Source organism: Alexandromys fortis, unplaced genomic scaffold, assembly GCF_014885135.2.
Source record: "Alexandromys fortis isolate MF-2015 unplaced genomic scaffold, M_Fortis_MF-2015_v1.1 scaffold_4, whole genome shotgun sequence".
Classification (NCBI taxonomy): domain Eukaryota; kingdom Metazoa; phylum Chordata; class Mammalia; order Rodentia; family Cricetidae; genus Alexandromys; species Alexandromys fortis.
This window is the reverse complement of record NW_026067944.1, coordinates 31,846,778-31,874,648: the sequence shown is the minus strand read 5'-3', so window position 1 is coordinate 31,874,648 and position 27,871 is coordinate 31,846,778. Positions and strand designations below refer to the sequence as shown.

The following is a 27,871-nucleotide window of genomic DNA, read 5'->3' as shown; positions in this document are numbered from 1 at the left end:
CCGTTTGTTGTCAACAAGTTTGAGCAACCTCAAACTCTCTGACCTTCAGACAAGGTGGAAATAGGTTCACATTTTTGGGCCTCCACAAGCCAGACAAAACCTAAAACAGAGAAATACTGAAACTCAAAGACATTGTAAAACAAATGGACATAGCAGATAGTTACAGAACATTTCACCCAAACATAAAAGTATGCACCTACTTCTCTGCACCTCGTGAAACTATTTCCAAAGTTGACCACATACTTGAAAGCAGAGCAAGTCTCAACAGATAGAGAAAATTTAAATAACTCCCTTTATCCTATCAGAACACCACAAATTAAAGCTAGGTATTGGGGGGAAAGATATCCTGACTTGTTGTGAAGTCGGGCTATATCTGAAACTGGGGTGTGGTAGGAGATGTTCCCCTTGCAGTATATGGCAATCCCGTTTCTCTCCAAGAGAGAGCCATTACAGTGGAACTCTGTTACACCCCCTTAAAGGCAGCTTCTCTGCAAAGGTATCTGTTTCTTTTTGTTTTGTTTTGCTTTGCTTTGTTCTTTTTTTTTTGTTTGTTTGTTTTTGTTTTTTTTTGAGACAGGATTTCACTGTAGCTTTGGAGCCTGTCCTGGAACTAGCTCTTGTAGACTAGGCTGGCCTCAGACTCATGGAGATCAGCCTGCCTCTGGCTCCCAAGTGCTCTCTCATTAAGGTATTGGTTTCTTATATCTGGTCCGAGATGTTGTACTTTTGCTTTACTCTGCTAAATGGGAAACTTCTGCAGAAATGTCACAATCTTCTCTGACTCCATCGACAAGTTGTTTCTTTTTCTCTTCAGCCCCCTTAAGGAAATGTCTCAGCAAAGGTTCTGCTCTGTGCCAGCAAAAGAAAATATTCATCCAAATCTCTTTAAAAAAAACTATACTAATGAAGAAACAGCATGGTATAACATTAAAAACAGACACACTAATCAATGAAATTTAATTAAAGACCCAGATATAAATCCAAACACATATGGACACCTGTTTTTTAACGATGAAGCCGGAAATGCACACTAGAAAAAAAGACAGCGTCTTCAACAAATGGTGCTAGCCAAACTGAATGATTGCATGTAGAAGAATCTAAACAGATCCATATTTACCAACCTGCACACAACTCAGCTCCGAATCGATCAAAGACCTCAGCATAAAACCAGACACACTGAACCTGACAGAAGAGAACGTGGGCATAACCTTGAACACGTTGGCACAGACTACAACTTCCTAAACAGAACACCAGTAGTGCAGGCTCTATAATAAACAATTAATAAATGGGACCTCATGAAACTGAAAAGTTTCTGTAAGTCAATTGGACTAAGTGGCATTTTACAGAATGGGAAAAGATCTTTATAAACTCCATTTCTGACAGAGGGATAATATTCAAAATATATAAAGAACTCAAGAAACTAGATATCAAAAAACCAAATAATCCAATTTAAAAATTGGGTACAGATATAAACAAAGAATTCTCAATAAAAAAAAAATCTCAAAAGCCCGAGATACATTTAAAGAAATGCTCAACATCTTTAGCCATCAGGAAGATACAAATCAAAACCACTTTGAGTTTTCATCTTATTCCCGTCAAAATGACTAATGTCAATGATGCAAGTGTCAGCTTATGCTGGCAAGGGTGTGGAGAAGGAGGAACACCCCTCCACTGTTGCGGGGTGAAAATTTGTACAGCCACTATGGAAATCAATAAAGCAGTTTCCCAGAAAACTGGGAATTGATCTATCTCTCTCTTGGGCATTTCACTCTTGGGCATATACCCAAAGAACAGTTGCTCAACCACATTCACTGCAGCTTCGTCCATAATAGCCAGAAAGTGGAAACAACCTACATGTCCCTCAACTTAAGAATGGATAAAGAAATTGTGGTATGTTTACACAAAGGACTCAATTGATAAAAACAACATCGTGAAATTCACAGGCAAAGGAATGTAACTCGAAAAAAATCATCTTGAATGAGATAACTCAGACTGAGAAAGACAAATATGTATTCACTTATAAGTGGATATTACTCATTAAGTAAATGATAACCAAACAGCAATACTTAGACCTGCAGAGGTTAGGTAGAGGAGGGGTCCAGGGAGGACACATGGGTCTATCAGGGAAGGGGAAATAGAATATATTTTAAGAGTGGACTGAAGGAAGTGAGGACAGGTGTGGGCTAGAGTGGGTGGGTCAAGTGGGAGGATGGAATGAAGTGAGACGGTATGAGGGGAGACAGCTGCAATTGGAGGCATATGGGGTGGCGTGGAAACCTACTGCAGTCAACTTCCTTGACTCTGTGAAGGTGAACATAATGAGGACTCCTAGTAACGGAGGATACTGAGTCTCAACTAGTCATCTCTTGTAGCCAGACAAGCCTTCCAGCGGCGGGTCTGCGTTGCATGCAAACACCCCAGGCTGATGCTAAAACGAAGGCTTTGTAACAGCACCACTTCCTGTTCACGCTGCTTCCTGAACAGAGATGCATGATGGCAGGCCAGCTTCCCGTCCTGCACCGTGACTCCCTGGTTTACTGCCATGTTTTCCCTCCCACGATAGACTATCTCCCTCTGGGGCTGTAAATCTAAACAGACCTTTTCTCCTTTAAGTGGCTTCTGTCACGGTGTTTTATCATGGCAAACAAGAAGGAACTGAAACACACAGTGCGCTTGGTACTCAGGGAATTTGCTGAGCAGTACGCTCAGGATCAACACTTTCAAGTGGATGAGGAAAGCAAGAGAAGAAGAAGGAGATATTGGTCTGTGTTAAGGATGTGGCACAGCCTCACTGTAGCACAGCTCGGGAGCTGGCAGACACTATGCAGTTTGTTTCCATAAACAAAGCAAGTGCTCAGGCCTTTGGACTTTGCCTGTCACTGGCCACTTATTGACTGTGGGGAATTTTTCAAAGGGGCAGGGATGCATCAACTTGGAGAGGCAGCTTTCTATAGAAAAGGAAAATTCTTGAAAAAATATCCGAACTATGAGCTACATAATTTGCTAAAAACAAAGGACAGGTAAGATTTTTGGAATTCTTTTGATGGCCTTATTTCAACATTGTGGATCTTGTAAAGGGATAGTGTAATACTGTTTTAATATATGTGGCATTGCCTTAGAGTTTTACTGAAAACTATTCCTATAGTACCCATTCCACAGCCATGGCTGTTCTGAGAACTGTAGACAGAGCAGTACAAAGGGCAGCTCACCATGTACTCCCTTGTCTTAGGAAAGGCCACACTGCCATTACAGTGTGGACACCACCGGCACCCAGCAGGCACTTTCCTAGATTGCCAAGAGAAACATAATTTCTCAACAGGTCTTCTGCCTTCCTTTAAATAAATCAGTACAATTGATTATGTTCTTTGACAATTCCATACATGTATACAATACAATATGCTGAGATTACTTTCTCCCCTGGCCTTTTTTTTTTAATCATCCTCCCATCCCTCTCAACCCCCCTCCTCCATACCTGCTCTTTTCCCAAATTGATGAGTTTGGTTTTATTCTGCGACCCACAGTGTATCCAAGGTCATCTATAGGACTATTGGATTGGCGCTATTTACTGGGGCCCAGGGAGGTCAACGGTGGGTCCACCACTGAAGGCAGTGACTCTCTGTCTCTCTGAGTTTCTCTGTAGCAAATATGTCAGCAGCGAGGGTGGGCCACCTTGAGCTTCTCCTCACCCATGCCTGACTTTTGGAGAACCTGTTCTTATTCAGACCCATCATATTCTGCCTCCCGATTTACCCCTCATCCACTCAACTTGCCTGCGCCCACCCCCTTCGTCTTTTGTGATCAAACAATACTGCATTATGCTGATGCTGGGAGGGGGAGGGGGGACCCGAACCTATACTAATTCCCAAGTGAAGAAGAGAAATTATGCTCGTGGCCTGGACTTGAAAGCTCTCTGTGCTTCAAACTTGCCTCTCAGTGGCTTTGACTTGCATCTAGCTACTGCCCCCAAAGAACAGCTCAGATGCACACTGCATCTGCCTCGAACTTCAATGCTCACATGCATCAGCTCTTCCTAGCTCCTCTGTCCGGAATAGCTCACCTCCCAGTGTCTTCCAGGTTGACTTCTGTAGCATTAAGGCCAGGTTCAGATTCGATACTTCAGATGATTCTGGTCATTTTCTCCCTAGACCTCTCTCTGTTTGGTTCTGTAAATTCTGTGGTGCTGGTTCACTCGGGCAGCACGGTACAAAAGTGGAACTTTAGCTTTGTTTGTTTGTTTCATTTTCTGATGCACACAGATGCCCTTTCCCTAGCAGAATGGCAAGTTTCTTGGGAACAAAGACCATGATTTTTCCATTATATTTAAATGACCTAGACGCGTATGTCTTCAGTGATCCCTGAAAGGTCACAATAAATATTTTTCAGTTAACTGAATCCTTGAGTGTCTTGTTTTCAAACACACTGGGAAGGGCTCAAAAGGTATAACACTTCACTTTCTTGTAATTTATGTGAGTGGGTTAAAAATAAAAATCCAGTAATATTTGAGTTAATCACTGTAGCAACCACAAAAATAAGTTTACCTCTTGTTCTCTTCCTCCTTCTCAGTGCCCTTGTCTAATTGAGTGTTTAGATAGACTATTTAAAAAATGTTGTCCAAACACAGTCCTGGCTTGCTTCTCTAGCAAAAGTGAATGTACGTCCCAGCTCCCCTTTGGAAATAATTGTGTTTTCCTCTGAAGTTCAAGAAGTTCAAGGTTTCCCTTCACGTTGTGAAACTGACTGCTTCTGTTTCCTTTTCATATGCAGCAAGCTGGAATATAAGGCAGAAGAAATGCTGTGTGCTTTGGGATTTGGTGAGCAAAGAGGATAATAGGAGAGATTGATATGGCTTCATAAAAGAGTTATTTTTAAGTACAGAGAATGCCTATCCCCCTGCTGAAACAGCCTTTAGAAAATATTACCAGGACGGAAAAGCCGTGGAGGCCATTCCCATCACCTGGGAAAGCTTTTCTGGTCCGCAGGCTGTTGCTGCCACCTGCTGCAGAAACACAGCCATGGAGGGGCTGCCACTTGGGTCTTGTCACTTCAAGGTATCAGATACATTCACTCTGTATGCCATGAGTAACTGAAAACTGTCTTCTCTGCGAGTCTAGATGGATCCCAAAGGAAAACAAGGAAAATTCTGTCTTCAGGCCACAGAAGTTCCTAGGCATTAGATCATGAACCAGGAGTCAAAAACAAAACAAAATGAAACAAACAAACAACAAAAAAACTAGCTAGAGTGGGTTTAACATACTCACTGATGTGCTATGCAGTTCTTTATGGTTCTTTGCGTAGCCAGATAGAGCTCTTGTGTCATCCTCTAAAAAGGCTCCTGACCATTGCAATGAGGGATTGCCCCTTCTGGCCTCCAACCTATCAAGACAAGGGGTGGAAAAGACACTCGCTTCTCCCCTCCCCAGAAACGTGGATTTCCCTACAAGAAGATAGACAATGAATTCAGTAGGAAAGCTGGCATTACTCGCTGTTATTCTTCAGAGTTTATTAAAATCAAATATGTTAACCATTGTTCTTGCACCCTGGAGCAATTTTGGACAGAAAATATATCTTAAGATTGGGTTGAAACGCTGTTATGAGATGCTAAGAGCTCGTGTCTGCTAAATGACTTTGTATTCTTGAAAGAAAAATGCATAAAAAGCACACGGGGACTGCTCTGCACGATTTCCTTTGTTTGGATTTTAGAGGCAGCTTGATTGACAAAGAGACTGAAGGAGAGAATCTTATGATATGAAAAAAATCTTTTAGAGGTGAGACACAAGGTTTCAGAGAACAGCTTCTGCATTGTTCTTGTGGCGGTTATACTTAGCCCTGAACCACACTACTTTCCTGTCTGCATTTCATTTCCTGGGGACTTGCCAAGTGATCAACAGCCCCAGCCCTGTGGTAGAGTTGGGGTTTTGAGCACGAATAGGGTGAGGAGCGTTTGCTTAGCTAGAGACATCCACTGACTCCTGAGATCATTACAGAAATGCTGATGTGAGCTGTTCGGGAGACAATGGGGAGAAAATGGACATACTGTGCGGTTTACTCCATCATCCAGATACAGTTTTTCAGGGGTAAGACATCCGTTCAATCCTGTCCTTTCAGATAGCTGCTTTAGGAAACTTTGCTCCTTTGAAATGCCTCATGACAGCTGCAAGAGTTGATCACTAAAGGGCAAACTGTTGCTAAGGTTGTCAGTCACTCATGTGACAGCCAGGAAAGGATGTTAGAGTCTAGACAGGATTTCTCATGAGCCAAGAAGGGAATGTATGTTTTGTGCCATTGCTATGGCCTCTCTTCACCATTTTCTCTCTTCAAAGAGTCTCGGGTAATTGGAAAATCGTGTCTTGGAGAGGAAAAGCTCCTGGACCATTATAAAGACAATTCTAGAAAACTAAAACAGCCCTACAATTGTGTACATGGGCAGAAAGCTTTGCTCAGCTTTTAATCCTGTCTCAAGCATTTCTTTTCTCTTCAGATTAACAAGCATTTCTCCTCTGTAATACCAGTGTCATTAGTGGTTGGATGTATGTTGCGTCTTAGTCATATACAAGGAGTGCTCTGGAAAGCCAAGTGGAGTCCTTATGGCCATGGGAACCAGAACCTAAAAGGCCTACTTCAAAATTGAAGGACAAAAGCTTAGATCCAAATACCACAGTACAAGATTATTATTGAAAGCCTGAGGGTTTTAATAATTAACTGTGTTTGGCTGTAAAGGTTGTAGGAGTTTCTGAATCAAAGACATTGGAAATTGTGGTCCAGATAGGCTCAGAGGCATGTCATTGAAGGATCCCTTCCAGAGAGCTGCACTCAGATGTGTGCACCTCTGTCTACCCAAGCTTTGTGCATCCTCAAGTGTAGAGTAACTCCTATCCATCCAATGCCCTTGAGGACTGGTTTCTTCTCAGCAGTTTGTCATCTTTTTATCCTTTCCCCTTGTGAGTTCTGGGGGACTTGTCACCATAATGTATAACTTCTGCAATGGTAAAGTCTAAAACGGAGACCAGCATTTCTGAAGACCTATCAAAGACTCGATGCTGAACAAATTTTTAGTGGTCTGTACCATGCGGTCAGGTTGCTGATGGGAGAATCTTCTTTAATGTTGAGGATTTCATGAGCCAGGTAGAGATGATGCCCTAGGGTACCTCTACCTGAGGCATCTCCTCCTTTCCCCATTGGAGATTCACCTACATGGAGACAAAGGTCCATTTCTCCTCAGAGGGAATGTCAAAGCTCTTACTCTACTCAACCAGACTAAATGTAGGAGGCTGTTTGGAGTTATGAGGTTAATGTTAAAGAAAAATTACAAATGTGACTAATTGCAAAGAGAATTTACGTTTTCATAAGGGAGTGGCCTCTAAATGACCTATGTCATTTCTCAGTGCTTTGATTTCCTTTCTGATAAGGTAACAACAATATGACTCTTATGATGCACGAAGCTTAAAACAATAGTTGTTTAAAATACCCTGGTAAACACATACTCTTTTAAAAGAAAAGTCATTCTATTGCAAAGAATTTACAGAGAAAGTCTGAAAACAAACTACTGTACTTAGACTAGTTATTACAGAAACTGACTCAGAAAGATCAACTATATTCAGATGTGTTATCAGCTTCATGATAGGCTTACCAGGACACTTAACTGAGCTTAATTTGTTGGCTGAGGAGGTAGCTCAACAATTACGAGCATTTCCTGCTCTTACAGAGGACCTAAGTTTGGACCCTGTCTACACACCTGGCAGCTCAGAACCAGCTGTAACTCCAGTTCCAAGAGCATCTATGGGCATCATTGGGCATCTGCGCTCATATTCGCACACAGACACATACTCATAGATAACTAAAAATAATAAAATAAATCTTCAATATGCTAAGTTTTATTCACAGTTAGTCAGACACCTTCAGTTACTTTTTGGGCAGATGAACAGAGAAGTATGCAAGTGTTCATTGTTTCCTTCACTCATCCAAAATCGCATGAGTTTTTCTACACCTAGGGCAGTCGGGAAGAAATCTCAGTGACTTTCTCCTATCAGTGTGTTGAACAGGGTTTTTAAGAGTCACTCTGTGTTTTGTATGCTAACCAAAGATGTGTTTTAAAGAACACACGCACGCACGCATGCGTACACACACGCATGTACAAACATACACACACACACACACACACACACACTCTCTCTAAAGGGACACTCCAGGTGAGTTATGCAAACTGATTACTTACATCCTTCTTTTCCAGGCATATGGGAAGAAAGAGTCAACTCAGGAGAAACCGTATATTCTCCACCTGGATCTGACATCAACTTGACCTGCCAAACAACAAAGGAGAAAGAATTCTTGGTACAGGCACAGTGGTCTAAGGTCACTGATAAAAACGATCCCATCGTGGTTTACCATCCTCAGTACAGCTTCCACTATGCTCAGGGGCATGCCCATGGGGCACAGAAGGCTTCCATCAAAATTCAGAACAATGTAACAGAATGGACTCTGTCCTTAAAGAATATCTCTACCACCTTCAGTGGACAGTATGAGTGCAGCTTTACTGTGTATCCAGAAGGTATCCAGACTACCGTCTACAACCTCGTTGTGGCACCTCGTGAGTATAACCTACACAAGAAGGGATGCCTCATGCTTTCATGTGGCTTTCCCCCATTTAGCAAGCACACATTGACAACAACCATGTTCTAGATTTGGTGTTGAACATGCAGAGGCTCAGCAGAAAGAAGTATTGTCTGATAAGAAAAGTAGCAACAAATCTCAGAATGCCACAAGTAAGTGTGATGTTGCAACAGTGGCCAGTATTACTAATGAGAATGATCAAAGGAAATAGCATACCAGAATCCAGTGAAATGGTGGCTGAGAAAGGAACACCCAGGTCGAAGTCTGAGGAGTGTGTACTGTTAATGCAAGTTAGAAAGGGGGGGGGGGTGAATGACCCAGAAGTGGAGCGGAGGCAGCCATGGGAAATATTTTGCAAGGTTTAAAGAAATGGGAATACGCAAGTGTAGATTCATAGGTAAGGCTAGTGAGGACCAGATGATGTCAGATCTTGTTGGCTATGTTCCAAGCTCTGACTTTTATGTAAGAATCTTAAAAAGAAATGGAATTTTTCCAACAAGTGATGAGGATAACATTTGTAGTCTAATTGTGTTTTGTTATAAAAACATGATCCTGGGGCTGGAGACGTGGCTCAGTTGTTAAGAGCATTGCCTGCTCTTCCAGGGGTCCTGAGTTCAATTCCCAGCAACCACATGGTGGCTCACAACCATCTGTATTGAGGTCTGGTGCCCTCTTCTGACCTGCAGGCATACACTCAGACAGACTATTGTATACATAATAAATAAATAAATATTTTTAAAAAAAATAAAAACATGATCCTGGCTTCAGTATGGAAATGACTTTAAAGTGGACAAAGAAATAATGGGAATATATTAGAAGACCATTTCCAGCTACCCAGAAGAAATATAGTGGTAGTCTGGTAGACATGGAAGGAAACTCACGCATTTTACATACTGAGTTTAAAACACACATGAATTGATCAAAGAATGCATGTAGACGGGAGTGTCTGAATGAAGACAGAAGAAACTCTGAAAGTGGCATTGGACTCCTGGTGTGTACACCAGCCTGTTGGTGCCAGTTGCTGGGACAAAAGATGAAGGAAGTGGCGTGGCTTCATGAGTGAATTTGTGGAAGTGAACTTGGATGTTTATTGTAAGGCAAGTAAATGGTCCAGAGAGGGTCCTGAACATGTAGCATTTAGACTGTACAGGCTTCAAGGACCTGCATTTGTGATGGAACCCTGAATTTAAAGGTCCATTCTGGGTAGAAATGAATTTGACTTGGGTTCCATGTTGTAAGTTTTCTGAGCCTGTTTTGGTCTTTATCATGATAATACCTGCCCTACATGACCCAGTTCTGAGGTATGATTTCTATTCCTGCTAACAGCAACAGATACACACAAAAACCAGCAAATGGAAAGCGTACGGGAAATGGAATGTTTTAGACTCAAGGGATAAGTAGCTTTGTAATAAGAGAAAAGAACAATAAGACCTACCTCGGGAAAGCCTTGCTGCAGGGCGCACGCGACTGTCCTGATACATAGCAGGGATGGACTTCTCAACTCCTCCCCATGTCTAACTCCTAGGCAGTGATGTTTGGATAATCTCTGTATAAAGTAGGATTCCATCAACGGAGTGAAATATGACTTCCAATCAGCTGACGACAGGATAGGCAGAATGTGGTTGAAATAAAGAGACAGAAGACCAGCTGAGAGCAGCGCGTAGCTGTGGGTACCTCAGATTCTGGTCATCAGGGAGGCACTAGATGTGCCACTTACTATAGACAGCATCATTCACACTTCACAACCATTTCAGGTTTCTAGGTTTTCGGCTTCTGACATAACAAATGTAGATGTTTACAGTTCTTCTTTCATTGGTAACTTTATCTTAAAAATCCTCTAAGGTAATCTGTGTACAGTACTTCAGTTCCTATTAAAAGGTAGGAGTTGGGCTATAGAGATGGCTCAGCAGAAGCCGGGCGGTGGTGGCACATGCCTTTAATCCCAGTACTCGGGAGGCAGAGGCAGGCAGATCTCTGTGAGTTCGAAGCCAGCCTGGTCTACAAGAGCTAGTTCCAGGACAGGAACCAAAGGCTACGGAGAAACCATGTCTCAAAAGTTAAAAAAAAAAAATAAAATAAAATAAAAAGAGATGGATCAGCAGTTAAGAGTACTTGTTGCTCTTGCAGAGGACGTAAGTTCGGTTCCCAGCACCCACATGATGGCTTACAGCCATCTGTAACTCCAGATACGGGGGATCTGATGCCTTCTTCTGACCTCCTCAGGCACCAGGCACACATATATACATGAGGACAAAATTTGCATATAAATAAAATATAAATAAATATTAAAATAAAGTTAGGGCATTGCAAATGGCTGGTGTTAATAGTAGTAATAATAATAATACAAGAAGGGACATTATTTTTAAATTCTTATTGAAAGGAACTTCTTTTTCTTTTTATAGTGGTCTGATGTGGAATCCAGTGAGATATTGTCAGACATTAGCACAAGTACAACTAGTCATTAGCTTTAAGTTCAGCATTGGTACCTGATCAATTCTCTATTGTAAAAAGGCAACATGGTTGTATCTGCCATTGCTGTGCCTACAAAACTCCCAGGATCTGTCATCTGGACAAGGGGGTATATTCTGTAAAACCGAGGGTATATTGTGGTTCCAATGAAGGCAGTAATGGAAAAAGGTATTCAGAAATGAACGATATTGCCTTTAAGAAAAGTACATTTCTTGAAAGAAAAGGCAATGTGAGGTGGTTAAGCTTGTAGCTACTGAAAACTGTGAATAGATAAAGAAACAGAGCCATATTTATGTTTTCTGTGGTTGGAAATTTTCAGTCTTCGTTCTGAGCTTGCTGTTGATCCTCTGAGTCAGATGGAAAACAACGACCTAGTGGGAGAAAAAAAGATGTTAGTATTGTATATTCGCTACGGGATCACAATCTATAAAAAAAAAAAAAAAACAAATAAGAAGAGAAGAAAGTTTTACATGATAGTGACAGAAACGTAGGCTTACTGTGGAGCTAAGGAGTGAAAGAATTTAGCCTAGAGGAGGTGCCTGCCTTCTGACAGCATGGTCAAGTCCCCACCCAAGGCTGTGCCATCTTTCTGCCCTGTGTACTCCTGATCTTTCCTTGCTTTCTTTCTTGTTTAGGTCAGGGTCCCTGTAAAGCTCCTGCAGGATATTCATGTACCCAAGCCAGGTGTGTAAGCAAGGCACACACATGAAGCGAAAACACCTAGGAAGAACATAAGTCCGTGCAAACTGGAGTGACACGAGTCTATGTAAGACCAGGCGGAAGCTCAGCGATGGATGGGTTAATTATTTCTTCCTGTTTCCTCTTTCTTGTCAGCTGAGTCATTCTTCCTGGTCTGTTTAAAAATCTGTGAGCTCCAAGTCCTGGTCTCCTGTCTCCCTGAGGGCTCAACAAAGAAAGGCAGCTAGTTGCTCCTTTTTCATAATATTTTGTCCCTGTGGTTCTTAGTGTGCAGAAGCTGTGGATAGAAATGGAAAAACAATGAATAATTAATTTGGAGCCTGCTTTATTTACATCTCATGTTGATACATTTCTGCCTAAATTAGGAGTCTTTGAACTATTTGGAAAAGCATAGTTACCCATGTTAGTCCTTGGTTTATGAGAATCTGCGTTTCAGAAATTAGAATGGTACTTCAAGATTCTACCCCTTTGAGCATATGAAAAATTGTGATTATTAGGATAAAGTATAAGAGCACACAGCATGGTTTAATTTCCAAAATTGCAACGAAAGCCCAGGGATTGTTAATGTTGTCAGAAGCAACAGGGATGTTGGGAGAACTAGAAAGAGACGTAGCACAAATACACGCAGGAGGAATTGCTGTGCTGGTGATGGAGCTCAGGGATACAGCATCCAAGGCTCTGGGTTCACCACCAACACACAAGAGAAGGAGGAGCGATGACAGCAATGGATAGTAACATTCTAGTCTTGAAAACATAATGCTGCACAGTTGCTTGCACAAGAGCAAACCAACCAACGTTCCAGCATGTATGGGAGGGCCGTCCTACCTCCCACTCTTAGCTGGAAAGCTATTGACAGTTGATGGCTTCTAAGAGAGAAAGAGTCTGTTTTCTTTAAGATTCTGGACCTTGGTGAATAGTTCATGCTTCAAAAAAAAAAAAAGGCCACACATCTTTAAGTATATATGAGCAGCCCAAATTGGAGTCTGGGTTAGAAAAATAATTTAGAAGAAGGCACAAACTTGAGAGAGGAAGGAGGTGGATCTGGTTGGTGTGGAGAATGAAAGTGTTTAAAACACATTGTGTGCGTGCATAAAATTTTCAAATGACTTCCAAATACTTAAATATTAACAAATGATTAAATAAAAAATAATTTAAAAATAATGAAACAAATATTAGCTTCAGAACTGTAAAGAAAGAATGATCTCGAGTGGCTAGAACCTATGGGGAGGCACTAAATACTGAAGCATATACAAGCATAGAGCCCAAAAGATACCATATTGTAAATTTTAAGTTTACCACCATTTTCCTTTTAAAACAGAAAAAAAAAGAAAAGAAAACAGAACATTTATAAGTTAAGTCTTAAAAATGTGATTAAACTCCTGTAGGTCAATTTGTCATTGAACCTGAATGCTGACTTTCCTCAGTGTCTTGGAGGCAGTCTTTGTCCATCACATAGCTTTTGAGAGATTGTAATGCCAAGTACCAGGGATACAGTAATGTGGGGTGCAGACAAGACGGCCCTGTCCTCCAGCATCTCCAAGCCCAATAAGGACTGATATCAATTAAATGTCAAAGAACAATGTGAGGCGTTCTGATGCAGGGGTGAAGAACGCAGTGTATGAAGAGGTGTCCTGGGGAATTCAGGAGAGGTTTTCTAGAGACCATCAGTCCCTTGGAGCAGTTATTAACCAAGAGCTGGAGAACCTATAATTTTACGTTAGCCAACAGTCTATGCACAGGCTCTGTGGCACAGGAACTGTGTCGACCATGGGGATTCTAAAGACTTATGACTAGAGCAAAAAGAATGTAGTGAACACAGCTGAAAGCAAGATTAGTGAACAAGATTAGTGTGGTCTTTAACACTTTTCATTTTGCATCTCAAATATGGGGCCGTTTTTATGTTTGTTTTGACTAAGGTCTAGGAAATGAAGTGAGGAAAAAACAGGAAGGATAGTGGAAGTTCAGCTGAGTTAGGAAATCATGCAATAGAAGAAACACAGAGGAGACATGCTGGCAACTCTGAGTAGGGTGACAGAGATGGAGAGCAATGTCCAGACCAAAGCCGTGTTTAAGTGGGTTCTCCATAAACTCTCATGCTGCGTTGCATATGTAGAATTTGAAATTCAAAGTGTGGCCAAGCATGATGCTTTGATTTTCAGAATGTGTAACTCACTCCCTGTGGGAAGGGACACTAGGGTCTGACCAGACTGTACAGATATCATTCAAGTTATATTCCGTAAGTTTGACTTGGGCAGGAAGCTGATAATAGCATGCACACCGTTAGTTACTCTGCCCCTCAGCTAGCACAGAGGCTTAAGCAACGATAACATTTTTGTAAGTTTTCTGAGCATGTATTCTGACAAAATTTCTAGTCATGAGAGAGATCGTCTAGGTAGAGAAATCAAATGAGAAAAGCCATGTGGTGCTCCAGTCAGAACACAGTGCTGAGTAGAGAGGCACTCTCCACAGGACAGAGAAGAGTAGATTAAAATGGTAAGAGGAAGACAAGAGAACCAGGTGGCAGAAGCCTAGAAAGATAATTGCATATAGGCAACAGCCATCAATTCGGATGCTTCTGGGAAGACAAATGGTTATTGGATTGTATTTAGGAGCATGAAAGGTATTGACCACTTCGCAGGAGCTTGTGTTGGTGGCATTATGGAAGAGAAAAGAAATCAGATAGGAGGAGCAGGGAGTGAGAGGCAGGGGAGGGGGGACAGAGGTGTTGACACAGCTTCTGGCAACTGGTCAATAAGAATGGGAACAGTCTGAGTGTTTGCACAAAGCTTTGTGTTGGTGTTGCGGTGGGGACGGTTTTAAATAATGCAATGCCCCTAACTACAAAGCCAATGGACAGGATATGCTTAAAATGAGTTAACTATACCACAGAATCGGTATAAGATTTCTATATACCGACTAAGATTTCTGAGAAGTTGGGTCATTGAGATCCATAACAGGTAATCAAACTCTTCAAAAGTAGGGACAAATTTTATTAAGTTTGTAACAGCATTCACTAATTACACATACATGTAGGTTTCATTGTGATATTTTTACACACATCTAATATATTTTGATCTTATTCTCCCACATTCCCTTGTCTTGCTTCCCTCCTACTCCTGCTAATGGCCTCCTCTTCCCACCTACTCCCCCCTCTCCCTTCATGCCTTAACAAAACACTTTTAAGTTATAGCAGGAAGGAAGGGAAACAAGAAGATCATTTTTGATGATGGCAGTGTTACCCAATATTTTAGTGTTTTCTATCAGTTAGTCTATTCTCCCAAGAAGTCTAAGAAGGGCCACATAAGACAAACACAGAGAAATCTACCTAGACAATAACTATACAGCACTGAAAGCCAAAGAGAAAGAAAAATCATAAAAGTAGCAATAAAAACAAGTAAAGCATAGAAGCAAAATAGGAAAAAAATAACCTATTCCTTATAGATAGAACAATCAGAAAATCAAGGCACTTCTCATCAGAAGACTTGTGCAAAATACTAAGATTAATAACAGTCTACCAAGAATTTATACATCTAGTGAAATTATCCATTCAATATGTAAAAACCGTAAGCATATTTGTCCTTTTAAGTGTTGGGATTTGAGAGCTTCAGGAGTAATTTTTCTGTGGGTCCTGCAAGTCCAGTCAAACAGTTCAGGCAAGAGCAGTTTCTTGCCCAAAAGGCTAACAAACTCCATGAAAAGCCTCTTAGATGCCCATCATCCTTTTGAAGTAGATTGGTGCTGCTACTTTTGAAGAGTTTGATTACCTGTTATGGATCTCAATGACCCAACTTCTCAGAAATCTTAGTCAGTATATAGAAATCTTATACCAATTCTGTGATATAGTTAACTCATTTTAAGCATATCCTGTCCATTGGCTTTGTAGTTAGGTGCCTTGCATTATTTAAAACCAACCCCACCGCAACACCAACACAAAGCTTTGTACAATGAGATGTGTCTCATTGTCATGAAAAGTCCAAAGTTCTTAAAACATTTTAAATGCCATATTCTGAAGGTCTCTGAAAGATTTAAAGAATACCTGTCTATCTGAAATATATCTCTATACATCTAGGAAACCTAACTAATATGACTTCAAGCTTGACTATTATAGATGACTGTCTATTAACCTGTGTTTTTTAATTACACATTACATTTTTTTAAATGAACTGCACAAGCACAATACCCTCAAGAGCAGAAATATACATATAATAAGATTGACCTAAAATTTGTATCATTAGACCAAGATCCATACCAATGCAAATTATTCATATCTTTATCATATTCCCCCTTTTAATGTAAACAAATATTTTTAAACAATGATTTAGGGGATTTGGGCACAGTTTTCTCTTAACTGCTTCCTGCTTTTGTAATTTTTGGGGGGTGTTCACAGTGACTTTTCAGAAGGTCTTGTTCCTCAAACCATATTAGTCTAGAAGGATTCCACAGGTTCTCATTCTCTGTGGAAACAAAAGAAGAACCTCTTTTCCAAAGCAACAAATGTTTAGACCCAAAATCATACTTTTAAAATACATATGTTGGTTTAGCTTAGCAGCCCAGACAATAAAATATCTCTTTGTACTTATCTCACTCACGGTCAAAAAATGTAAAGAAAACACAATAATATACATAATTCAGACTCTCTGTGTATATTCCATCTTTACGTGGCTTATTTTTCTTACTCTATTACTTTTTCTACATGTTTAGTATTTATTTTATTATCTTTACTCCTTTAATCTATGTCTGTACTCTTTTATATTACATTTACTGTCTCTTTACTCTTTTTTTCTCTCTCTCTCAAGCCTATGTACTTTTTTTAAACGCACTGTGCCTCATTTAGAGGTCTTTTACATCTGAATCTGTCCTGTTGTATATCTGCAATCTTTTTCTATCCAGGAGGACTTCTTACAATGCAAAGCAGCTTGGCAAGGTCTAAGGTTGCCTTGCCTTTTGGCTCCACTCAGTCCAACTGAGCAGAGGTCCGTTCACTGCCTCTAAGACTTCCAGGTGGGAGCCATGCTTACCCCCTCAACTCTGGTAACCAGTTGGCCCATGCTGCCACCAAGTAACTCGGAGCACACTGCCCTCCTGAAAGAGCCAGAGTTCATGCTGGTAGCGCAGCCCAGGAAGCTGCCATTTTGAAACCTCATGGTTTTTTGGTTTTGCTGGTTTTTTTGTCTGTCTGTCTGTCTGTTTTATACAATAGCTGATTCAGGAAGACCTCTCTTAAAGGAATCATGCCTCTGCTTGCTTCTCGCAAACAGAGCCCATCTGATAAAATGCTGCTACCAAAAAGCCGAACTTAACGCTGTTCTTTTGTATCTAAGATTCCTTTCCAAGCTTTTTCATGTTTTACGTGGACTTAGCCAGCTCCACATTAGGTGTCAAATGTTCGTGTTTTTTTGAGTCAGGGTGACTGGGAAATGAACTAGCAGCCTCCGCCAGCAATGTTATAGTCACTTTTTAAGAAATTTTCTCAATTATAATTTTTAGAATTTGTACTATTCCATGCTTTTTTGGTTTTCCCTTCAATGTCTTCTGTTTAATATACACAGGCACACACACACACACACACTTTTTCTTTGTATTTTATTATTACTTGAATATCTTATTTTTAGAGTTATTTATTTAAATATTTTCCTCATTTAACCTTATAAATTTCTCTCAATTTACATATTTTCTGCTTTGTTCTGATTTCCTCTTATACTTGAGTGATTTCTGAAAATGACTTCCTAAATTACATCACCTATCTTTCACAAGTCTTTTTATTTCTTCAATGAACTCATTTACCAGTCTTTCCAACTTTCGTACAATTTATATCATTTTTATTCATTCATCTCATTTTGAATAATAAAATGGTAGCTTTCATTTATATGTGGATATATTGCTACATAGATTTCCTTGCTATATAAATGCTATTTTATTTTCTGGCCTTTTTCTCACTGTAACTTTTGCAGTTTGTTCTGCTGTACTCATTTTCCCATTGCTTAGGCTTAAGCATGTTTTTATTCTTACCATGGAAGGCCTGCCAGGCTGGCTCCTCTGTAGACTTTGTTGTGTCTAGAGCCCCGATTGTTTCCTGTTTTCAAGGTAAACACTAGCTGTGGGGCTATTGTGATACATTTCCTTTTCTTTTGTCTCCCTTCTCCCACTTTTATATGAATTCCCTTCCTGACTTCTCATACTGGATCTTTCTAGTTTAATTTGGATTCTTCTCCCAAGAGATTCTTCACAGCATTAGGGACATCCTATGAACCCTCATGTGTCTCAAGATGGGGGACTTCTTCTATTCCCCAAGAAGAAACTGGTGATCTGAGGCCTGCACACCCCCTTCTCCATTTCTACTGCTCTTTTTAGATCAGTCAGCTATCTCTGTGGAGATCACCCACTGTGGGAGGGAACTTTTCTGGTTCTAAAGGCCATTGAGAGAAGCACTATCCATTTCCCTGTTTTCTTTCTCCACAGCTGCTACTACTGTGGTCTAGTAGTTTGTTACCATTTGCTAGTGGGGACATGTTGTAGTTTAATATTCTTGTAGATACTTTCTAGGTAATTTTAATTACTTTCTCTGTATGTCTAAAGGATATCAGTTATATTTAAAATGTTATGCCGAGAATCTGAGCAAACTTCAAAAGTGGAGCTGGGTGTGATACTACATACTTGTAACCCTCATACTTGAGGCAGGACATTTGTGAAGAATGTGAAATTAGCTTGTGTTATATAGCAAGTACCAAGTCATCCAGGGTAGCATAGAAAAATCAAAAAGCCAAGTAATAAATAAAAGTTAGTAATAATTATATACTGACTGTATATACCAAATGGGTATGATTACCCAAATGGGTAATCATTAAAATATTATTAACATATGTATTCATTCTGTGAACATCATATATTAACTAGATTACTAGGTTTAAATTATATTTAAACAGAACAGTTAAAATAATTTTAGAAATAAAATTAAAAAGCGGTATGCAATGTGTTAGAATTTTGATGCTGTTACACAAGTGTAACTCCATTTGGAAATATGGTGATTAAATTTCTTTAAAATTAATGGACAAGGATATTCTAAAAAATACAAGGTTAGAATAATATAGATGACCCTTCATATCTGTAGATTCCATAAGTACAACTTCAGATAAGGAAGATTTGGAAACAAATTGCATGTATACTGAATATGCACCTTTTCTTCGCCCTACCATTAAAAACATAACATAAAACTCTGCATGCCTGTCCATTATATTTGTTGTAAGTTTTCTAGGGTATGCTTGGGTCATATGAAACTTGAGGGCTTAAGAATTTTCTCCCGAGACCAAAGCCCTGCAGAAGAATAGAGAAAAGGTTTCTAGAGAAGTAAACGTTTGTGTTTAATGTGAGTGTATGTCACTATAGGCTCATCAGAACCTATAGTGTGTACATCACATGAACCCTACAGCAAGCTGTGGGCCTTGAGAGATAATGATCTGTGAATGTAGGCTTATATATTATGACAAACGCACTACTCATGTGTACGATGCTGATGCAGAAGAGCTACGTGTGTAAATGTGAGAACTACATGTACACAGAATTGTCGGGATTTGCTGCTCACTTTTGCTGTGAACCTCCAGCTGCTGTGAGGGAAAAAATCAAGTCCTAATGAATTTTAAAATACAAATAGAAGCTAGGTTATAAGACTTCATATCCTTTCTAATGAGGACGTGGAACTTGAAGATGAATGGACCTATTTGGGGTTAAAGTAAAAGAGCACATCAAATTCTAAGCTGGATTGTCAAATGATCTCTCTGAGTTTTCAGTGATGAGCCATTCCCCAGGCTTCTCCTGGCTCAGTTTTGCTATTTAAACTATGTGGACCGCAGTGAGGTTCTGCCTCATTACTTCATAGGTGTCTTGAAGATAGATGAATTTCTATTCTAAACTGTTTTTGTCTGTTTGATAAAATGTACCTTATATGTCAAGATCCATGCATCTTCCACCTTATATTTTGTTCCAGTTACACAAGAGGAACACAACTATACAATAGAAACAGAGACGAATTGGACTCTGGAAATACCATGCTTTCAAAATACCTCCTCAGAAATTTCACCTGGGTTCACCTTTTCATGGTTGGTGGTAAGCGTTGCCCTTTTCAGTGAATAACTGTAATGATCTTTAAATATTAATGAGTTGAAATGAATAGCAAGCAATAATAGAGAAACACTTGATGAGACACAGGCATTATACCAGTGGCTGGGGAAAGACTGGGGAAGGAAGAAAAGGGCACGGGGGTGTCTTCCAGCTAGACAAGCAGCGATGCATGCGGTGGAACTCTGAAATTAGCTGTTAGAGGTTGATTTCTGTTTCAAATTATAAACCAGACCGTGACTGCAGAGAAAACAAGGAGTGATGCTGCCCTGGGGAAAAATCACATACAGAAGTCTCTAGTCACTAATATTTGTTTTACAAATAACATATGTAGAGAAATAGACTTCTTTTCCCAGAACTTGCATTGCCATAATCTTGCATTGCTTTAATCGAGAAATGCAAACCCTGATGCTTATGAAATACAAGAAGAGGATGGAGTGATGGCTCAGCAGTTAGGAAAGCTTACTGCTCTATCAGAGGATACTGAAAGACAAACAAGGGATTCATTGTTGCCCCCCCCCCGACCTCCATAGGTGCCTGCACACACACACACACACACACACACACACACACACATACAGAAACACACACACAGGCAAAAACACACACATGAATTGTGCATGGGAGAAACGGGCTCTGCGGAAGCACATCGCTGTTCGGTTCTGTTGCTGAATCGGGCTATAGGCCCATAGTAACTACAACCTTTAAAAACCACTACAAATGGCCAGAATAGGGACTTTCAAAAGTTGCATTTATTTATTTATGGAGTTATGCACCACGATGTGTATGGAGGTCAGAGGACAACTTTCAGGACTCAGTTCTCTTCGTCCAACTCGTAGTCCCAGGAATAGAACTCAAATCACCTTTTCACCATCCTCATGTTACATTGATGGTCACCAAATTCATGCTGTTTGGTTGGCTCATTAGTGCCAGCTCATTAGGGGTCAAATACTAGATGAATGATAAGTCTCCTTTATGTAGTAGGAAACTTGGACGGTGGTAGAGACATTTCCTATGGATCCCATCAGGACATTTAGAATAAATGAGGACTGGAGAGAGTGCAGGGGGCGGGGTAAGTCTTGAGCCTCAGCAGACCCTCACACCACACTCATCTAAAGACCGGATTGTAATATAGACAAATAGAGAGATCCCTTTGAACGAATCCTTCCTTCAAAGGGAATAATGGATTGGCAAAGAGCTGATTAAATTCCTGCTGTGCGCTCTCTTTTTAAATGTCAAAATCTGTTTGCTTCACGGACTTTCAGCCCTGTCCTAAGTACTGATGGCTCTAGGGTTGACTAAGACTGGTGTGAAAACATCTAATGTCCCCGTATTAGGAAACAGAGAAAGCATCCCCCCCCACCCCCCGCCATCATTGCTGTGTGACTGCAGAGGTCACTCAGATTCTTACAAACAGGAAGTAATGTGGCTTTAAGTAAAAGGCTAAAGAGCAGAAATGATGAAGATAAGCTCACCAGGGCAGAAACCTGCTGTGCTGAGCCCAGAAACCCTGCAAAGGCCTCCCGCCCCGAGTGTTTCATTAAACCTGGGGAACAGTTCTATAGACAAACATTATCCAAGTCTCCAGAAAATAAAAGTCATGCTATCACGTATGTGGAATTATAAAATCGAATTAAGTCTTTTGCGAGTCTCGTGGGGAAAGTTATTATTAGGATTCTCAATATCATTGTAAAAAATGCATTTGGTATGTAGACCTGGTCTCATGGCAGCTGTGTTAAATGGAGCTGATCCTTTGTTTGGGAGGAATTATATTCAGGGCTGTACTACACTGAAGTCAACAGGCATCAGACACAAACACAGGGCATCCAATGTTCGGTTGTCACAGATAATTCGGATACCTAAGAAAATATAAAAGGCCAGCTTGTGAGCAACCACGTGAATGGTAGAGTGCTAAATAAGAAATTGAGGGCTATGTGGGTTCAGTTGGGAAATGGGTTGGTAGATAAACGGCAAGTGCTAATTTTGCTGTTTAATTCCTAGGACACACACCAGCATCAGGGAAATTCTTCAGGCTTATTCTGGGAGTTTCTAAGTACATTCTAATATTCTGTTTTCATTACAAACTATCATCCTGTGATTTCCCACAGTATAAATTTTAATTCAATCCAATAAACAGATGTGAATCTGATTTGAGTGCTGGGTTTTCTACAGGGATACAAAATTATATTAGATATATTTTCTATCATCTCATATATTTATAATAAAATGTAAAAAATAGTAGTACTCAGGGAAAATAATTTTCCAGATAAATCCAGAAAAGCTTTTTGAAGAGTTATGTTTGAGCCATATAATTAAAGACACTTAATAGCAAAAGACAGACATATGCTATAACAAGACCCTGGGCCTCATACAGACAAATTAGTAGTATATGCTACAGAATGTCTTAAGGAAATATTTACTCTCACAGTCAGTGAACTAAACAGAGATCCTTCACTACTGTTTATGAACTCACAGTGGCTTGTGCTCGTCTGCATAAGACTTGAACTCAAGACCAAGGGAGTTGACATTTTGGCATGGAGGAGGAGGTGTTCAGAATTCTATACCCCTGACTGAAGACCTTTGGATTGGTAATGGCTTCTGTGGGGATAGAGAATCAGTTTTCTTGAGAGATGTGGATTCTGGTGGCTCTAGCACAATCAAGTCATGACCCCACACCCAGAAATACAAGAATAGCAAAAACTGAACTCAATGGATTATTTTTAAAAACAGAGGTGGAGGAACACAAATTTGGGAGGATGTATCCAGGGTGAGCATGGGTCTGGGACCAGTTAGGGAGTGGAGGTGTGGTGAATATGGTCAAAGTACATCCTGTGAAGTCTTCATAATAATAGAAATATATTTAAAAATGAAAAACAGAAAGAGGCCTATCTCAATACTTATTATACCCATCGGTCAGTACAGTTTTCACCTCTCATCAGAGAGGCTTCCTTTTGCCACAAGCACACGCAATTAGCACCAATTCTAAGTGACTATGGAGTGTTCCGCCATAGACAGGGCATCTCTGTCATGCCAACTCCCCACAAGGTCTGGGAGCATTATGGAAGAAAGGCAGCAAGACAGTAAAAGCCAGCGGTTAAGACTTCTGTGAAATAGTATCCTGTCCTCTGGAGGTGGCAGGGCAGGGCCATTGTATCCGTGAACTCACAATAGTTACAGGTGTCTACACAGACTTCTACAAGATCAGTCCAGTTAATAGTCCAGCTAATAACCTGAAAGAGGTTCATGAGGCCCACCTCAAACTGAAGAACTATTGACAGTCGATGAGTCCCGGGAGAGGGAGATGGTTTTCTTCAGAGATGTCCCTGGTAGGTCACCAGTGTTCTAGAGGACAGTCCTAAACCCATGCAGATATAGGTAGCTCTAGACTTAGAAAGTGATGAAGAATGAAAAGAAAGGAAGAGGAGGAAGAAGAGGGGGCAGGATGGAGGAGGAAGAGCCAATGATGGGGGATCCAAGAGGAAGAGGAAGGAAAGGCAAGTAGATCATTTTATGATCAAAATAAAAACTATACATGTATGAAATTCTCAAAGAATAAACAAAATATTAAAAGATCTTATTTTTTTTCTTTTAAATCATGAAGTGGGGAACAGGATACAACATTTAAATCACTCGATATTCATGGTAATGTCACATAAGTACTAGATGCTTACATTGTTTAAAATTTTTATCACATTTTTATTTGTGCTGTTTAATCAAGCAAGAAGCAATGGTTTCAAAAAAAACATATAAAACCTTGAGATGTAGAAACAGCATCACAGTCAGTTAGTGGCAGCTGACTATCACTGTCTTGGCTGTTACCAAAATACTAAGTACCTGACAAACAAGTAATGGTGGTTAGATATACACTGGTCCAGCACAGCTGGAAATGAGTGTGAAGAGTTCGGCAAGCAGCCTGCACTGACAGTGCTGGCAGGGCGGAGAATACTTGGAGAAAATGTGAAGATGCAAAGCAGATTGGAGACAGAGAAGCGGGGATCAATACAGCCAGCAACAACTGTGGAAGAGCTCAGAGCACCCAACACCTGCTGTGCGCTGTGCACAACGCAGCCAGGGCCAACTCAGAGCTGGCTCCAGGCAACTGAAGCCAGTCAGAGACAAGACAGAACCACTAATCAAATAGTGCCCATGTCCCCTACAAAACTGGAAAGTCTGATCCCAGGACAAAACATGGGAGGCTCCATGGATGAGTATTATCAGAGTTGTGCTTGAGATGCAGATGGCAACAATTTTTCATGATTCAATGTGACCTATCCAGTCCCTACCATTCTAATTTTGTTAAAACAAACTATTCTACATAATTTAATGACACATTCATGTACCTTCTTGGAGCCTCGATTTGTAACTTTTTCTGGTGAAGCATTCATCTCAAATAACTACAGACAGATAAGGCAAAGACAGCCCTCTGCTTCTTGTGAGGCTGTATGTAACAAAGTCACTAACAACATGGCCTTTGAAAGAAAATGGTATGCTCAAGTCCTTACTGGCTGGGCTGTGCAACCAAAGGGCTCAATTTACAGTTAGATGAGGAAGGCCCTTATCAAAGAGAGCAGCATTCAGAGAAGCAACAAAAATCAGTAATTAAGATAAATATTTTAATACAATATTTTCAAAACATATAAAGAAAACCCATGGTGAACAAAATATCTAACTTTTAAATCAAGTCCCATGATTGGTTATTTGTTATGAAACCACATTTTATGTGCATCATACATTATATATATATATATATATATATATATATATATATATATATATATATATATATATATATATATATATTCATTACATGGAAGAGTATTCTCCAAGTCACTTTGGTTCTTCAGTCTTAAAGGTCATCACATAGCCTGGTAGTGGGTTAGCAGAGGTGAAGAAACTGAGCAGTGTGTGGCTTTATAACTGTCTTAGCCCTCTTTGTGTGACTGTCACAGAATACCTGAGCCTGGGAGCTTTATGAAGAACAGAGACTTGCTCTCACACAATTCTGAAAGCCAGAAAGTCCAGAATCACGGTGCATGGTTGGGGACTGTACTTTACGCTTCCACGACAGTTGCTTAAATGCTGTCCTACTGATGCTGACTATTGTGTCCCTGTGTGACAGAAGAGTGAAGGAGAGGGATTCTACTCCCACAAACCTTGTTTTGTTTATTTGCTTGCTTTGGGTTTCGGTTTGGTATGGTTTGGTTTTAGGTTTTTGATTTGGTTGCTGTATTGGTAGTTGGCTGTGAGCTACACTCCAATCACCATGAGTCCTTTCATATGGGAAGAGATTTCATAGCCTAATTACCTCCGTGGCACTGGGAGTTAGTCGGCATCCTGAGCTCCTTATTCCCCAGGGAAAGGTGAGTATGCTATTCTCCTGTTCTGCAGCTCCACGACACTAGATTCCTGTTCAGCAGCCCCACTATGCAGGACGCGATAGGAGGTCAAGTCAAAGCAGGATCTCGGTTTCTTACTGTGTCAGCTTACATATGTTAAGTGACATCCTGTGGTGTGGGGGTACTGCCAGCTAATGAGAGGTGCTAAACCCTCCCTCTGGCTGAAGGGGCATCTACCTAGTTTTTGCTATCTCATCCTCACTCAAACTCGAGCCACACTTCTCTCTCTGTCCTACAGACCTCGAAGTATAGGCCCTGAACTGGAGCCAGGCTTTTTTTTTTCTGTCCTATAGGCCTCAAGGTACAGGCCCTGAGATAATTTTGGCCCAACAGGGAATAAGTTTTGGAGGTAGAAAAACAAAGCCATTTAAACCACAGAAATAATTCTCCAAATTTTCTATTTATCTAGGTATACAGTAAATGTTCATAAAATCACAGAGTGTTTGTGGGTAGAACTAGGGAGAGGTGACCTTGCATTACTGACCACCTACTAAGTGTCTGGACTACACAGCTAGTTAAATGTATACTGCTCATCAAAACATAAGAGCCCCCAACTAAGATTCCTGGAAGCGGTGGATACATAGCCTGAACTGCCCATGCCCTGGTATTGGCTTGGTGACAATCACAGTCACCTTCATTCAGTGACTGATAGGGGCAGATTCAGAGACAAACTGCTAAGCATTGGGCCGAGCTCTGCTAGTCTGGCTCATGGGAACTTACAGTGTCTGAACCAACAACCAGGAAGCTTGCATGGGACTGACCTAGGCCCTCTGCATATGTGTGACAGTTGTGTAGCTTGATCTATTTGTGGGACATCTGGTCACAGAAGCAGGGCTGTGCCTGGTACTTTGGCTGGCTCTTGGGACCTATTCCTTATGCTGGATTGCCTTGCCCAGACTAAATACAGGGGAAGTGCTTGATCTTAGGGCAGCTTGATATGCCATGCTTTGGTCCTGCCCATGGGAGGCCTGCCCCTTTCTGAGCAAATACGAAGGAGTTGAGTGAATGTACCCTACGATGCTGGTCACAGCAAATGGTTGGTATATAACATAAGGCCCTTTGCAGCCAGCATCCTGCCCTGACCCCTGCAGCCTACAACCTTTTAAAGCTTTGTGGCTTTCTGGGATTTATCCTACATTCTTCATTCCAGATATGCCTCCAAGTATCATTGTTTAGTTATTTAGTGCTTGATATTTGTCCTATATGTGCAGTCCTGAGGCATGGTTTTCCTTGGTTCTGAGCATCCTTGCTTTAAAATGCTTTGGCTTGAGTACCTTCTTCTTCTGTATGGTTATGGGAAAGTTAACCATAATTTATTCCAGACTGTGTAAGGAGTATAAGATATGTTTTAACAAGCTTTGCAGTGTCTAGAACATAGTGTGCACTAAACAGATTAAAGACAATCTGTTATCTACTACCAAATGGTTATCTATTAGCCAGTTGCTTATCTATTACCAAATGGCCAGCCTGAAAATATCCATACAAATACCATTACATAGACTGAGCAGGTTGTACATAAGTATTTAGGACCACATGTGTGTGTGGGGGGGGGGGGCAGAACAATAAAATAGAGGTCATGAATTTTAAAACAAAAACGAGGAGGAGCATATGGGATACTTTGGAGGAGGAAAGGAAAGAGGAAGGAAGGCAATTATATTATAATCTCAAAAAGAAATGTAGAAAAAAATCTTAATAATGAGAACTTACCATTCCCGTTGCAGTCAGAGCATAATTATAGAACTCACCCCCTCCTCCGCCAGCTCTAGGTATCAGATGGATTATCTGAACTAGCTATGTCCACTCCTTCCCCATTTGCTCTGAGATGGCAGCCATTCACATGCAGGTTCCTGCCACTGGGGACCCTAGAATCCCTCAGGATCTCCTCACGTTACAGGTTTCAGGACACTTGGTAGCTGAAATTTCATCTTTAAAAAACAAAGTTACCCTATCCCTCTGCAACTGCTAAATGCCAAAGGAAAGCAAGCAAAGCAAAACAAAACAACTGCTGGATACATTGGTATACATGGATGTATGCTATCTTCATCAATAAAAGTATTACAGTAAGCCATCCCTGATATATAATCAAAGCAAAAGCAGCTTTTACCAGTCTCCATCCTGTGTCTACCCTCTTTAACAACGTGACAGATGGGACTATCCCAAATAGAAAACCACATGGTGAACAGGCAAGAACACTTTAAAATAACTTCGGCTAAATTTGTTCTTCGACAATTTCATACATGTATGTGATACATTATAATTACCCTCACCCAATGGTCCCTTCCTATCTCCCTCCCACCCGCAGAGCCACTTCCACTAGATCTTTTCCCACATTCGCCTCCTTAACCAGCTCCATCTGTGTGACTATGGCTTTGGAACTCTCCATTGGAGTACGGTTGACTCCTCAGTGGGTACACAGTTACACACAGCTACTGCCCTTCCAGCAGGATCTGTTAGTAGTTAGCAGTTCAGCAGGGAGGGGCCGGGCCCCACGAGCTTCTTCTTTCTGATTCCTGATCGACTGTTGGCAGGCCAAGAATCCTTTTTTCCTTTTCTTTTTGAGATTGCAAGTACGTAACCTTTCCTTTACC

At 40.7% G+C, this 27,871-nt stretch overlaps 1 protein-coding gene and 1 long non-coding RNA gene across 4 annotated transcripts in view; one reads left to right on the top strand and one right to left on the bottom strand.

The window, feature by feature from the left end:
* Positions 1–4,178, bottom strand: part of LOC126505768 (uncharacterized) — a 69,799-nt gene extending 65,621 nt beyond the window's left edge. The window contains exon 1 of the long non-coding RNA XR_007592977.1: positions 4,058–4,178. This is a non-coding gene — a long non-coding RNA (uncharacterized lncRNA). The remainder of the gene's footprint in view (positions 1–4,057) is intronic.
* Positions 2,885–27,871, top strand: part of Cd96 (CD96 molecule) — a 76,143-nt gene continuing 51,156 nt past the window's right edge. For 2 of the 3 annotated variants that reach the window (XM_050149013.1, XM_050149012.1), the window contains exons 1-4: positions 2,885–3,020; positions 5,985–6,074; positions 8,228–8,584; positions 19,757–19,875. In XM_050149013.1, coding sequence (XP_050004970.1) covers positions 6,014–6,074; positions 8,228–8,584; positions 19,757–19,875 — 537 coding nt within the window. In that variant the 5' untranslated portion in view covers positions 2,885–3,020; positions 5,985–6,013. The remainder of the gene's footprint in view (positions 3,021–5,984; positions 6,075–8,227; positions 8,585–19,756; positions 19,876–27,871) is intronic. The other variant, XM_050149014.1, reaches the window with a different exon arrangement.